Below are 12,689 nucleotides of genomic sequence, written 5' to 3'. Positions count from 1 at the left end.
GCCTGGCTAGGCCCATGCTTACACCACAGGCATGAGGATGGGGGCAGAAGCCTCCTAGCCCAGCTCCTCGGGTCCTGCTGGGGGGGATGGAGGAGAGCTCAGTGCAATCAGCACCCCCTGTAGACTGGGTCCCATGTGCCCACAGCCATGATCAGTTGAAGTGCAGCTCTGGCGCCCCCTAGGGTGAACGAAGTGAGAAGCCACCGACAACACCCCAGAGAGCTCTGCCCTGGCCCTCCTGCTTCTCTAGAAATGGGTTCCCAGAATGGAGAAGGGGAGGTAAAAGTGAGACCCTGGGTGCCTGTGTGGACACTGGGGTCACACAGAGGGGGTCATCATTCCACTCCCCTCCCTGCTGAAGCTCCCACAGCCCCACCTGCTTGGCCCACTGGGGGGGAGAGGGGGATGCTGATGCTGCAAGCTGGCGGGGATTCCAGGTGGGCCACACGGCAAGAAAGAAGCACTCGGAGGCAGGGTAGAAATGACTGTGTATTCCCTGGTTACAAAGCGGGGCTGTGGCAGTCACCAGTGCATGTGGTGGGTCAGCAGACCAGCAGGGCCTCGTCGTCACTGGCCTCCAATGTTGGGGAGCAGGAGGGTGGGGGGCTCCTGCAGACTCCCAGTGGCTCTGGTGGGTGGGGACCTAGGGTGCTGCTGGCAGTGGGGGCTGGGGGGTGAGGGTCCTGGGCCGAGCAGGGCTCCCGAGGTGTGTCCACAGGGTCTGGGCTGTCCATCAAAGGGTCCCTGCAGGCCTTTCTGTCCTTGGCCACTGGCCTGTACTCTGGGTCCTGCAGGCCCAAGGGGGGCAACACAGAAGGTCCCACCTCTGATGAGTGGCCAGGGACACTGGGTGGCCCATCTCCAGCTGCCCCAGGGCTGCCTGTGTCCGTAAGGGGTGCCGCAGGGTCCAGGGCAGCCCCTGGTGCAGGCTGGAGGAGCCCATCACCCAACACTGTCTGAGAGGTGCGTGCAGCAGTCAGCAAGGGGATCTGTCCTCGCGGTGCCCGAGGCCGGTGAAAGAGCCGGTTCCACAGGCGACCTAGCCGGCGGCGAGAAGGTCCTCTGCGGGAGGCATGCCGGCGCATCTGTCGCCGCATGGCCGTGCGAAGGTTCTGTAGCACGGAGGCCTGGAGGGTGGGGCGGCGGCTGAGGGGACAGAGGTCAGCACGACCCCCAAGGGACCCAAGACCCCAAGAAACCAATGTGTCCCCCGCATCTGGCCATGGCCCTCAGGTCACCCTCCCCAGGCCTTACTTCCCGCCTCCCTCTACCCCACCTTGCCTAAGGTGCTAAGGTCCAGCCGGGAGCTGGGGACCTGTAGGTTCTCATGCCTTGTGGAGCTCACCTGGGATGCGCTGTAGACAGGAAAGTCCTCCACCGGTGGAATGAGGCCCTGTGCAATGAGCTGCCCATAGGACGGGGGTGCCTCCCGCCGCACGAACTCGGCCTCTAGGCGTGTCATCTGGGTCTCGAAGGCCCTGAAAGCAACGGGCAGCAAAGGGCAGCATAGCAGGGCTGGCCAGGACCCCACACTTCCCATCTCCCACGGGGCCCTGTGGGAGGGCTAACAGCAGGAAATGGGGCCCTGCCACTCCCTCCAGACATCTTGAGATGCCCGGACCCTGGAATCACAAGAGAAGTCCCACGTGGATGGCCCGAGCCCCAATTTGCAAACCCACAGCAGTAGGAGCAGTGAGCCCAGAGCCTCTCTCCAGAGAAATGAAGAAGCCGAGGCTGTGGCCTGCGACCCCAGGCACCGGGCAGCAGTGAGGCACCGCCCGCCCACCTGTACTCCTGCGTGCGCAGAGAGTAGAGCTTGAAGGCGCAGCCCAGGGCAATGACGAGCAGCAGGCCACAGACCAGGCTGCCGATGAGGGCGGCGGTGATGACCTTTCGGGGCACGGCCGCCAGGCAGCCATGCTCATCGCTGCCGTCCTGGCAGTCCTCCTGGCCGTCGCAGCGCCACGTCTCAAAGATGCACAGGTTGGTGCCGCAGTGGAAGGTGCCAGGCTGGCAGGAGAAGCAGTTCTTCTCATCGGCGCCATCAGGGCAGCTTTTCTGGTTGTTGCAGCGGTCGGCAGGCGTGTAGCACAGGCCGCTGCCACTCTCGCAGGGGTACTGGTCGGAAGGGCAGGCGGGGCAGCCCTGCTCATCTCGGCCGCTGGCACAGTGCCACCAGCCATCACAGCGCTGTGGCTCTGAGAAGCAGCCCTGCTCGCCTGTGTCATCCACGTCGCCCTCGATGCTGCTCCCACATGGCTGCTCCCATGGGAGGCAGTAGCCCTTCACCTGGTAGGTGGCATTGAAGCCGTGGCCAGCACTGCGGGCACGGGCATGGTAGGCCACAGTGAGGCGGCCCTGGGCAGCCTCCAAGCTCACGGGCCGGTGGTTGCTGCGGTAGGACAGCGTCTGCAGCAGGCGGTCCCCGCGCTCACCCAGGCCCTCATACACCTGCACGTAGTCGTCATAGCCCAGCCGCAGCTCCAGCTGCAGCAGCACACGCCGAGTGTCTTGTGTGTCCACCAGCCACGTGCAGTGAAGGTCTGAGGGCCCTCGGGCTGCACCAAACAGGTCTGGGGAAGCAAAGGAGCCATAGAAGCTGCCCAGCCGCCGGCCGCATGCCAGGTCAGGGCAGCCGGCCTCATCAGAGCCATCTCCGCAGTCCTGCGTGCCGTCGCAGCGCCGCTCTGCAGGCAGGCAGCGTGTGGAGCGTGCCCCGCTGCAGGGGAAGGTGCCCCCAGGGCACAGGCTGCCAGGTGGCTCAGAGGCAGGTGCTGAGCAGTTGCCCTCATCGGAGCCATCACCACACTCATCCATGGTGTTGCACTGCCACGGGCCCGGCAGACACTTGCCATTGTCACAGTGGAACTCGTCTGCCTGGCAGGACGCCTGGCCCAGCTTCCCTGTGGGATGAAGAGAGCAGGGGAAGGCAGTCAAGGGAGAGCAGAGCCTCCTTCCAGCATGGGGTCTGAGGCCAGGAGCAGGCAGGGCGGTGTCCCATTCCAGCCGGGCCTCTGCAGGGCCTAGGAAGAAGGAGGAGACAGAGAGAAGAGCCCCTGGCCTCTCCATGGCCACCCGAGGGACAAAGTCCCCTGGAATGTCAGGGTGAGCTAAGTCCCTAACCTGAGAATAAAGGGTGAGCTGGGGTTAAGGGGTGAGCCCCCATTCTAACCAAGTCTGTGAAGTGAGGTCAGTGGCCTTGAGGGACTCCAAGGTGCCCTGAGGCAGCAACATGACCAGTCCCAGTCCCACCACTGTTCTCAGACTGATGGGGTTCCTGGAGGAGACCCTGCAAGGAGCGGGCAGGTGGGGGGTGCTGCTCTGGCCCCGGGTGCCCACATGGTGCACTGAGTGCTCTGTGGTGCCCTGCAATGCCCTGTTGCTGGTGTCACCTCGGATATATGAGAGACGAAAGCCCTGGGCCTGGCCAGAACTGGAGGCATCAGAGTGGAAGAAGATCCAGACGTGATCCCGAGCGGAGATGAAGGCAGGAGGGATGGCAGAGCCGCAGAGCCTGAAGGCCTCCTGGCGGGGCGGGGCCGCTGGGCCCAGCATGAGCCAGTCGAGGGAGCACTGGTGGGACTCCTCCACGTCAAAGTTTCGGAAGCTGCAAGGGTGGGGAGGACCATAGATGTGGGTAGGCAGGCAGAGCTCATGCGGTCAAGGACCAGAGAGAACAATCAGGCCTGAGCGTAGAACAGGGGTGGTCAGCCCCACCCTGACCCTCCTCTCCTCCACTTCCAGGCACCCAGGGGTCTAAGGGCAGCTCCAAGAATAATCAGAAAACTCTGAAGAGCATCCTTCACATCAGCCCCCTGAGTTCTGGGAAGGCCTTGTCAGCACACATATAGCACCCCCACCCCAGAGCCAGAGTGAAGAGCCCCATCGTGGGCAATTCTCTCTCCTGACACTTTCCCAAGTGGGGAGACCCAAGGGTCCAGATCCTCCCATACTGGGTCTGCTAGGACAGACCCTGCACAAACTCACAGGCGTGTACACTGTGAGGGAGAGGGCACGCCCCCAGGGGTGGCCTAGGTGACAGTTTGTCACCTGGGGAGAAATATACTAGCCCTGGACCCTCTGACCCAGGCTGTGGGATGAGCAGATCACAGGTCCTGGAATCTCTGGAGGAGGGTGAAGTCTTTGCAGAGTGTGTGCCTGAAAGTCATGGCCCTGTGACCCCGAGAAAGAAGGCTCAGATGCTAGGACAGACCCTGATGGTGCCCATCACATCCTATGCTTTGGAGCTGTGAAGTAACAGGGGGCTTTCTGGGCACTGGCATTTAGGAAAGTGAATCCGCACGCAAATAGCCCCATGGCCACTCAGGCCAGGGGTTCCAGCCTCAGTTCCACCATCTGATAGCCTCACTCCATTTCCCTCTGCACATCCCTGCAGCTGGAGCACCTGGGCTCCTGCCCGATTCCCTCTCCTACCGAGACTGCCCTGAGGACTCTGGAGAAATCCTGCTCAGGGATCCATGCCAGCCTAGCCTGAAGCCACCCCTTCAGGACAGAGAAGACACCTCTGCCACCTCAGAGAGAGCTAGACCCTGCCCACCAGCCCCCGGGGCTCCCCTTCTTGGTAGGCCTGAGGTGACTAGCAGCTCCCACGGCCCCTTAGAGAGGCTCAGGGCAAGATGAAGCCCAGCTCCAAGTAGCCAGCCACAGAGGCCCACAGAGGCCTGGAGAGCTGGGCACACTCACAGCTCACACATGCTCACAGGCACTCATATGCTTATAGCTCACAGATGTTCACACCTAGACTCTCACACATAACTTGCACACACACAGCTGCTCACACGTGTCCAAATTTGCTCAGACATGTGCTCATGTACACACATGTGCTCTCATACACTCACACATGTCCTTTACACATGATCATACACATACATAAGCACACGTGCTCACACACACATACTCATACATCTGCTCATGTATGTGCTCTCCACATATACTCCTGGGCCCTCCACACCTGCTCACACATGTGCTCACACACATACACACTCACATGTGCCTTCCTCACCTGCTCACACTTGCTCACACATATACACACTTATATGTGCCCTCCATGCCTGCCCACAAGTGCACTCATGCTCAGGCACCATCACACACATGCGCTCACACACACACACCCTTAGCACTCGCAGACCCATATAGATTCCCTTGGACACCCCCTGGCACTCCCATACCTGATGGTGATCATGTCCCCACGGTCGCCCTGGATGTACCAGCTGCAGTTGGTGCCCGGTGGGTAGTTGAGGGGCCAAGCCGGGCTATAGATGACGCCACGCCGTTCTGTGTGCTGCTCCAGTTTCCCGCTGCAGGCAGCTGTCAGGAGAGGAGACAGAGAAGTGCTGGCCTCACTCTTGGGTAGGAAGTAGGGGAGGAAGGGGGGCACTTGAGCCCCCCATAGCTTGAGCACAGGCCTTTCCAAGGTGGGATAAAGGCCAGCCAAGGGTGGGCATGGCCAAGGGCAAGGCCACTACTCGAGACTTCACGGAAGTGGTGTATGTGAGAGGGGCAAGGAGCACCCCCATGGACTCAGGACAGCCGTACCCCAACCTCATCCTGTGCACCAGAGCCTAGGTCTTATCTCCCAACCCTGGCAGGGCTGGAAGCGTGCCCACCAACAACTCCCCTTGGCACCTCTGAGGTGCAGCCTCTTGGCCTTGGAGCCTCCGTTATTTAAGAATTCTGCACCCCTAGGCCAGCCTGCCTTCCGAGGCACTTGACAAATACAGGCCTCAGCCCAAGAGGAGAGGAGCTTTGCTCACCCAACACAGATGTGAGTACCTACTATGTGCCAAACACAGTGTCAGGCATGCTGAGTAAAGGCAGGCAAACACCCTGCTCTGTGGAACTTGCAGACTCCAGGGTGGGTTGAGGGGGGAGATCAGGCAGACTTTATGCAGATCCCCTGAGTGGGGCAAAAATAATAAAACAGGCCTGAAGGGAGGGGCCAATGTCCAGATGGGGCTGGAAATGCAGGCTGGGTTTGATTACACCATGTATGGAATTTGGGTTTTATCCCGAGCATAAGTGGAAAGCCACTGGAGGTAGATCTGGTAACCAGATGAGGAAACTGAGGTTCAGAGAGGATAAGTGACCAGCCCATGGCCACACAGCCAGTAAGTGGCCGTCAGAATCCACCCTGTTCCTCTGGTGGGCTCAGCTCTCACTGCCGTGCCTGCGCCAACGCATTTATGAAGTGTCAACCATACACTGTGTTAGGGACCAGCGCAGAGTGTCACACCTGCCCAAGTGAATGAGAGGCCACCATGCTCAGCCCCATGGCTTCACTGTACCCACCAGCCAGGCCTCTCCGCTTGGCACTCACCCGTGGCCTGGGAGGCCAGCCCCCATGACCTTCAGATTTCTCATCCATAAAATGGGAGCGACGCACACAAGGCCAGGAGAGGAAGGACTGACAGAATGGCCTGGCTACTCCCTCTTACAGGTGAGGCCACCAGCTTTCTGGACCTCACAGGGACCCTGGCTGCTGGCCTGGGGACGCCCTGGGAGGTGAAGGGCTATGCAAACCATAAGAGAACATCTCCTCTGGAAGGTGCTGGGTGGAGGTTCCCAGGCAGGGAGGGCTCAGGCTGCTAGGGCGCATCTTCCCCCACATGGAGCCTCTGAAGCGTGTTTAACAAAAGCACCTGGCCTCTATGGCAGGCAGCTCCGGCCACTCAGGCTGGGGACCACTGTATCTTCAGCGCCCAGGACAGGATCTGGGGTAGAGGGGGCCCATTCAATACCTGCTATGGCCTGGAAGCCTTCTGTAGGGACGAACACTCACAGAGGCCAGGTTTCTCATCCACACTGTCCAGAGAAAGCCAAGCCTGCACACCTTTCTCTCTCTGGCCAGAACATTTCCCCCTCCAGGACTTATGTCTGGCCCTCTTCCAGGGGTCAGGAAGCCTGTCTCTCTGACCACCAGCCACATCAGGAGCAGATGAACAGACAGCTGCCAGCCCAGCTCTGCCTTTCAGCAAAGCCCCTGACAACAAATACATCCCCCCAAATAGCCTCACTCCTGAGGGCCCCCAAGGCTGCCCCGGAAATTCCCACACCCAGGGCAGCAACGTCACTCAGTTACCATTTGCTCTTCTCCAAAGGGGACCCCAGAGACTGGGGTTCCTGCAGCTGTCAGCCCGGCCCACGCAGAGCGAATGTGAAAAGGGGGAGGCTGGGTCAGTGCAGGGAGCTGGGAGCTCTGGTCAGGGCCTCTGGACTGGACGCCTCTTAGCAATGGGTTTGGAGGGTGCCACCAGCTCAGACAACCAGCCCCAGGCCTCTCTGTGGTAGCGGGTCTTCCCCACCCAACACACCACCCCAAGATCCAGGCACAGGAGGGGCTTGTGAACCCAATCCCGATGCCTCTGCTTTACTCTGTGAGTAAAATGTGGTCAGTGGGTGTGCTTCTCTGAGGGTTGCTGGGGATCTGGAGAAAGTGGCAGTCTTTAGGCAATGTGGGGGGGTTATTCCCGTGGGAGGTGAGGGCATGACAGAGTGTGTAATAATGGGCCAGCAGTGAGGGGAGCTAGGAGGGCTGTGTGTTTGGGGAGATACTGATGCAGACTAGAGGGTTTGGGGGTGTTTGGGAGGCACTCAGAGAGGTCTGGCTGAGCTTTAACTGGAGGTGACCTGTGCTCACTTGGGCAGAAAAATCTGTCAGCCCTCATGCAAGTGGACTGCATGGCGAGGGATGACTGAGCATTTTTAGACCAGCGAGCGCCTTTCTTTCCTGGTCCAAAGAGTCATCAAATACTCTTGAGAGAGCCTGAGCCTGATTAAGCAAAATTGCAGATCCGGTTTCTAGAGGCGATCAGTACTCCGGACAACCTGCCTGGAGTCACCAGACAACAGGAAGCTGTACCCCCACCCCAGGAACCCGGGGAAGCTGCCAGGTAAGTGGAGAACAGAGCCTGACAACCTAGGGCAGGATGCGGTGGAGGTCCCCAGGGCAGCCCAGCCAGGCCTTCAGGAGTGCCTGAGCCCAGTGAGGGCTGGGAAGGCGCAGTAAGGGCTGAGACGGACAGTCGTGATCCAGGATCCTCACAGTAGGAGTCACAGGGAAAATCCTGACAATGTAGTCATGGAGCCTTGGGTCAGGGGGGATAGGGGGCCTCAGGTAGCCAGAAGCTATCTCTTAGCAATGCCAGAGGGGTCAGGGCTGGACTCCAGAAGAGCTAGGGCCCAGACCACCACCTGTGACCACACAGACTGTGCGCAGCTCGGGACACCAGGGCACTGTGCATAGCCACCATGATGTGAACAGTGGCCCCTGGAATTGGGCAATGTGGGCTCTACTGGCCCTGAGGTCTTTTTTTTTTTTTTAAATATGTTTTTATTTCAGAGAGAGGAAGGGAGAGGGAGAGATAGAAACATCAATGATGAGAGACAATCTTTGATCAGCTGCCTCCTGCACGGCCCCTGGCGGGGATGGAGCCCACAACCTGGGCATGTGCCCTGATGGGGAATCGAACCATGACCTATTGATTCATGGGTCAACACTCAACCACTGAGCCATGCCAGCCAGGCTGGGCCTGAAGTCTTGATGGCTAAGAACAACTAAATGTGTGGCCCTGGGTGGCTGTCTTTCTCTCTCTGACTCTATGGGCGAACCTCGTCCCTGCAGCACCACTCTTCTGGCCTGGGGCTCACATCTGTAAGACCTGCCACCCCTGTCCCACTCCCTCACAGCCAGTCAGTTTCTCCTGGAAATTGTGTGGGGAGACTGGCAGTTAGCTATGGGGACCAGGATGCCAGGCAGGGCTGGGGCTGGCTCTGTGCTGAGCAAGGCAGGGCCCTAGGCCAGCAGAGTCAGCAGAGGAGGCCTGGCTGCAGGGAACCGGAGCTAGTGTGCAAGGACAATTGGGAGGGAGACTAAGAGTCTGTGTCTGAGAGACGGGCTGATGACAGCAGCTTCTGTGGATCTTGGGCCTCCCATCCCAGTGACCTTGGCCAACAGAGATACCTCTCTTTGAGCCGACCTCAGTGAGTTTCTGCTACAAACTGGGCCCTGAGCAGAACTAGAAGTCCCATACTTCCTGCCCCTCCGTGCAGCACAGCAGACAGCAAACAAATCAGCAGGCACCCAGACTGGGGACCACACATTTGCCCACTTCCTGAGGCCCTTCTTAGATGTCTCCTGTTGGCACCAAGGGCCACGAGGGCCTAGACTTACACATTTGCTGATGGCCTGGGCCACCCTTCCTGCTCCCGGCAGTCTTCAGGTGCTGCACTTGACACTAGGCATGAGTACAAAGACAGCCAGTGGATGGACAGACCTGATCTCACAGACAAAAGATGCTCACAGGGGCAGAGCTCCAATTGTGTTTTCTCACATTCTATATGTCTATTTGGCATCCACTGAGGGCCAAACTCTCAGTCAATTTGTTTACCTCTCTCCTGCATACCAATTTATCGAAAACCTGCCTTTTCCCAGGCCAGCTGATCCAAGGCTGAGCCCCTACCCACATTCTTATCTAACTCACTCACCAAGACAATATTTCCCCTGCCCTAGACTGTCCTAGGGCTGAAATTATTCAGCCTTGCCAATCCTAAGCTGTTTCCCTGGCCCTGCCTTGACTTTCCCACTGAAACTCCCATTGATGTTCTGGCCCAGGCCTTCCCTGCACTCCTGCATCAAACCTGATCAAACCTCTGGCCCTGCATGGCATGGCCATTGTCCCTTCCTCTCAAGACATATAAGTAACAACTTCCGTCAATGACATTGGCTTCTCCACATCATCCCTCAGTCACACCTTTATAAATTAAGTCCCAGGTATAATTTTTAAAAAGGCAGCATCTAGTGGCAGCTCATGGCCCTTGGGGAACCCCACAGCCTACAGGAAGCACCATCTGTCAGTTATACCAAGCCCATGACAATTTGCTAGTGGTATTAAGCCACCATGTGTCAACACCATCCATGCTGAGCACCTTGCCTCATTCACTCATTCAACCCTAATAACAGGCTTTGAAGTAGGTCCTATTATTGCACCCATTTTATAGAAGATGAAACTGAGATTCAAGGAAGTTTAAGCTTGCCCAAGGCAGAACAGCTCCTTTGGGGTGCAGAAAAGATGCACGAGGACTGACCTCAGGGGTGGAACCAGGACCCTGAAGACCTGTCCTCAGAAGTCACCAAACCAGAAGGCAGAAGGCAGGGAAGAAGCGGGGGGGGGGGGGGGGGGGAACGGGGGGACGGACACATCTTACTCACCTAAAGCAGGAACTGCGCTGCTGAGCCTGCCAGTGAGAACGATGTTCACTGTGGGAAAACACAAAGAGGGTCCAGGTATAATTTAAAAATTATACCTGGAGGGAGGGGCTCTCAGTACCCAGACACCTGCCCTGGGCCGGGAGCAGTCCTTTCAGGGGTACAAGACAACATAGCTGGAACTCCAAGCTGGAACTCCTCTCACAGGGCAAAGCCCAGAGCACTGCCTCAGCGACTCCTGCTCCCAGCCTGGGCCTGCGGGACCCCGGAGGGTCTCAGAACCCACCTGCACACTACAGCAGAAGAGAGCAGTGTGCAAGCCTGGCTGCACCAGACCACTCCTGCCACTCCCCACACCTGGGAAGTGTACCTCACTTGGGAGAGGGTATGCTTCTGTCTCCTGTCAGGCTTGAGAAACTCAAGCTTGGACCCCCTGTCATAGAGAGGCCCTGGCTCAGCCTGGACCGAGGCTCTGCCTGTCAGAGGGGTTCCTGACACCCTGAAGGGCTGACACCCTCTGAGGGGCCTTGGGAGGGAGGGAAGTCGTTCTGATTACCCCATTTTACAGGGGTGCATGGCTACAGGGTTCAGGGGCATCTTCACTGTGCCACACTAACCTCGAAAAGGGAAGCAAAGAATTCTCCTGCCACCCACCCCCTCAAGTACCCACCCCCTGGGGTTTGTCTTTTGCTTTCCTGCAGGAGAACCAGGAAGATATGGGCAAACCCAACTTCCCAGTGGTTCAGGGCGCCCCCTCCACCCAACAAAAAGTGAGCCAAGGAAGGCAGAGGGCATCAATGGAGGGGTTAGCACCACTTGGTGAAGAAGCAGGGGCAAGTGCCCCCTCTCAGGACACCCAGGCTCTGGGCCACATCTGGGCAGGGAGGGCCTCCGGAGGCCAAAAGGCCTGTCCCCCAGCCCTGCTCACCGGCGCAGCCCACCCAGCAGCTCAGAGTCCAGCGCACCATGGCAACCAACAGAGTGGGGAGTGGGCACTAGGAGAGTCACAGCCCTTACTGAAACCAGCTTGCACAACAGAGGCAGGTGCCTGACCCCCAGACACAAGCACCCTGATTCTTGCGGAGACAGGGGATCATGCAGCTTAAAACCTTCAGGTTTCTTTTTTACTTTGTCATTTCCATGGCTTCAGCAAACCTATAGGGTTACAGTGCTGTCCTCAGTGACACCACAGGGTGTCCAATAATGACCCCAGGCTCAGATAATGGCCTCCCTCCTTTATCATGGTAAATAAAGGAGCCATGTGCATTGAGGATTTAACTCTTTCCTTCTCTCCCCACACAGGGCCCTGGAAAGGTGGGCAGAAGAACTCCTGGGTAGCATAGGAGCCCTCCCGCCCAGGTGCCTGGCCTAGACAGGTGCCTCGGACCTCCCAGACACACCACCGAACTGAACAGGCCGGCCCCTGGGTCTGCGAAGACACAAAAGGGAGACGGGAGCATTCTCGACGCTGCCTCCAGCCTGGCATCCTGAGTCCAGGCTCCAGGCAGCACCCGTCCCCACCCTGACTGTGGGCAGAAGACGGAGACTTCAGGGGGCAGCTGCCTCGCCTTTGCGGCTGCTCCGGAGGCCCCGATGGCCCGCCGCCGCCGGGCTGAGCGCAGCGGGGCGGGCAGGAAAGGGCCGCGCTGCGCACCGCCGAGCTCGGACCCGCGATCCGCGCCCAGGCCCACGACCCCCGCAGGCCCGGAGCTCTCCCGGGGCCGGCTGCGGAAGCCCGGCCGCCGACGCGAGCGCGGGCGGGCGGGTCCCACCGGGGCGCGGCGCGGGTCTGCCAGGCGGGGCCCCCCTCCGCGGGCCTGCGCGGCCCACTCACCCAAGCAGACGACGGCCAGCTGCGCCCGGGCGCCCGGCGCCCCCTCCGGCCCCGCGACCGCCCGCTGCTCCATGCCAGGGCCGGCCGCCCGCGGGCGCCCCGCGTGCCCCCCGGGTCCCGCTCGGGCTCGGGCTCGGGCTCGGGCTCGGGCTCCGGCTCCGGGTGCGGGTGGCGGCTGCGGCGGCGTCTTTGTGAGGCGGCGGTGCAGGCCGGCTGCGCGCGGGGCCACATCGGCCGCGGCGTCACGGGCCCCGCGGGGGCTCAGCGGCGGCCGCCAGGGAGGACCCCCACCCGCCGCTGCCCCCGCGCCCCGGGCGCCCAGCCGCGGCCGGCCCGTGCCCGGGGGCCCCGGGCGCGCCCATGCGCCGCGCCGTGCCGCGCAGCCCGCCCGCCCGAGCCGCCGGTGGAGGGTCCGTGGGTCTGTGGGTCCTCCCGCCGGCCCCTCGGCCGCCAGGAGCTCGGAGGCCGCGCTGCGCAGCCACGTGACGCGCCCGCCGAGCCGCAGTGGCGCTGGCGGGGCGGGAGGGGGCGGCCGGGGCGGCCGGGGGCGCGCGCCCCGCCTCGGTGCTGGACAGCTCCGCGCCCGCGGCTCCGGCGGCTCAGCGCCTCCGGCCCCGGTTCCGCGCCGGG

General features: G+C 60.5%; 1 protein-coding gene across 3 annotated transcripts; it reads right to left on the bottom strand.

Annotated features, from left to right (window-relative positions):
* Positions 1-476: 476 nt before the first annotated feature.
* Positions 477-12,197, bottom strand: LRP3 (LDL receptor related protein 3). Of its 3 annotated transcripts, none has more exons than XM_081119704.1 (7): positions 12,060-12,197; positions 10,229-10,276; positions 5,190-5,328; positions 3,393-3,607; positions 1,787-2,903; positions 1,346-1,478; positions 477-1,146 (listed from the first exon to the last, which is right to left on the bottom strand). In XM_081119704.1, the coding sequence occupies exons 1-7, from the start codon at positions 12,130-12,132 to the stop codon at positions 943-945; spliced, it is 1,929 nt and encodes a 642-aa protein (XP_080975830.1). In that variant the 5' UTR covers positions 12,133-12,197; the 3' UTR covers positions 477-942. The 3 variants fall into 3 exon arrangements, with proteins under 3 accessions (XP_080975830.1, XP_080975828.1, XP_080975829.1); XM_081119702.1 differs by having other exon boundaries at positions 477-1,127; XM_081119703.1 differs by having other exon boundaries at positions 477-788.
* Positions 12,198-12,689: the final 492 nt, after the last annotated feature.

Source organism: Miniopterus schreibersii (assembly GCF_964146895.1).
Source record: "Miniopterus schreibersii genome assembly, chromosome: 18".
Taxonomy (NCBI): Eukaryota; Metazoa; Chordata; class Mammalia; order Chiroptera; family Miniopteridae; genus Miniopterus; species Miniopterus schreibersii.
The sequence above is the reverse complement of the archived record's forward strand: the minus strand, read 5'-3'. Positions and strand labels throughout refer to the sequence as shown.

Excerpts from the sequence above, each read along its gene's own strand:
- LRP3 (XM_081119702.1), bottom strand. The coding sequence starts at position 12,132 with ATGGAGCAGCGGGCGGTCGCGGGGCCGGAGGGGGCGCCGGGCGCCCGG. Across the intron at positions 2,904-3,392 it reads TCGTCTCTCATATATCCGAG|GGAAGCTGGGCCAGGCGTCC; the intron begins GTGACACCAGCA and ends TTCATCCCACAG. Across the intron at positions 1,479-1,786 it reads CTGCGCACGCAGGAGTACAG|GGCCTTCGAGACCCAGATGA; the intron begins GTGGGCGGGCGG and ends CGTTGCTTTCAG.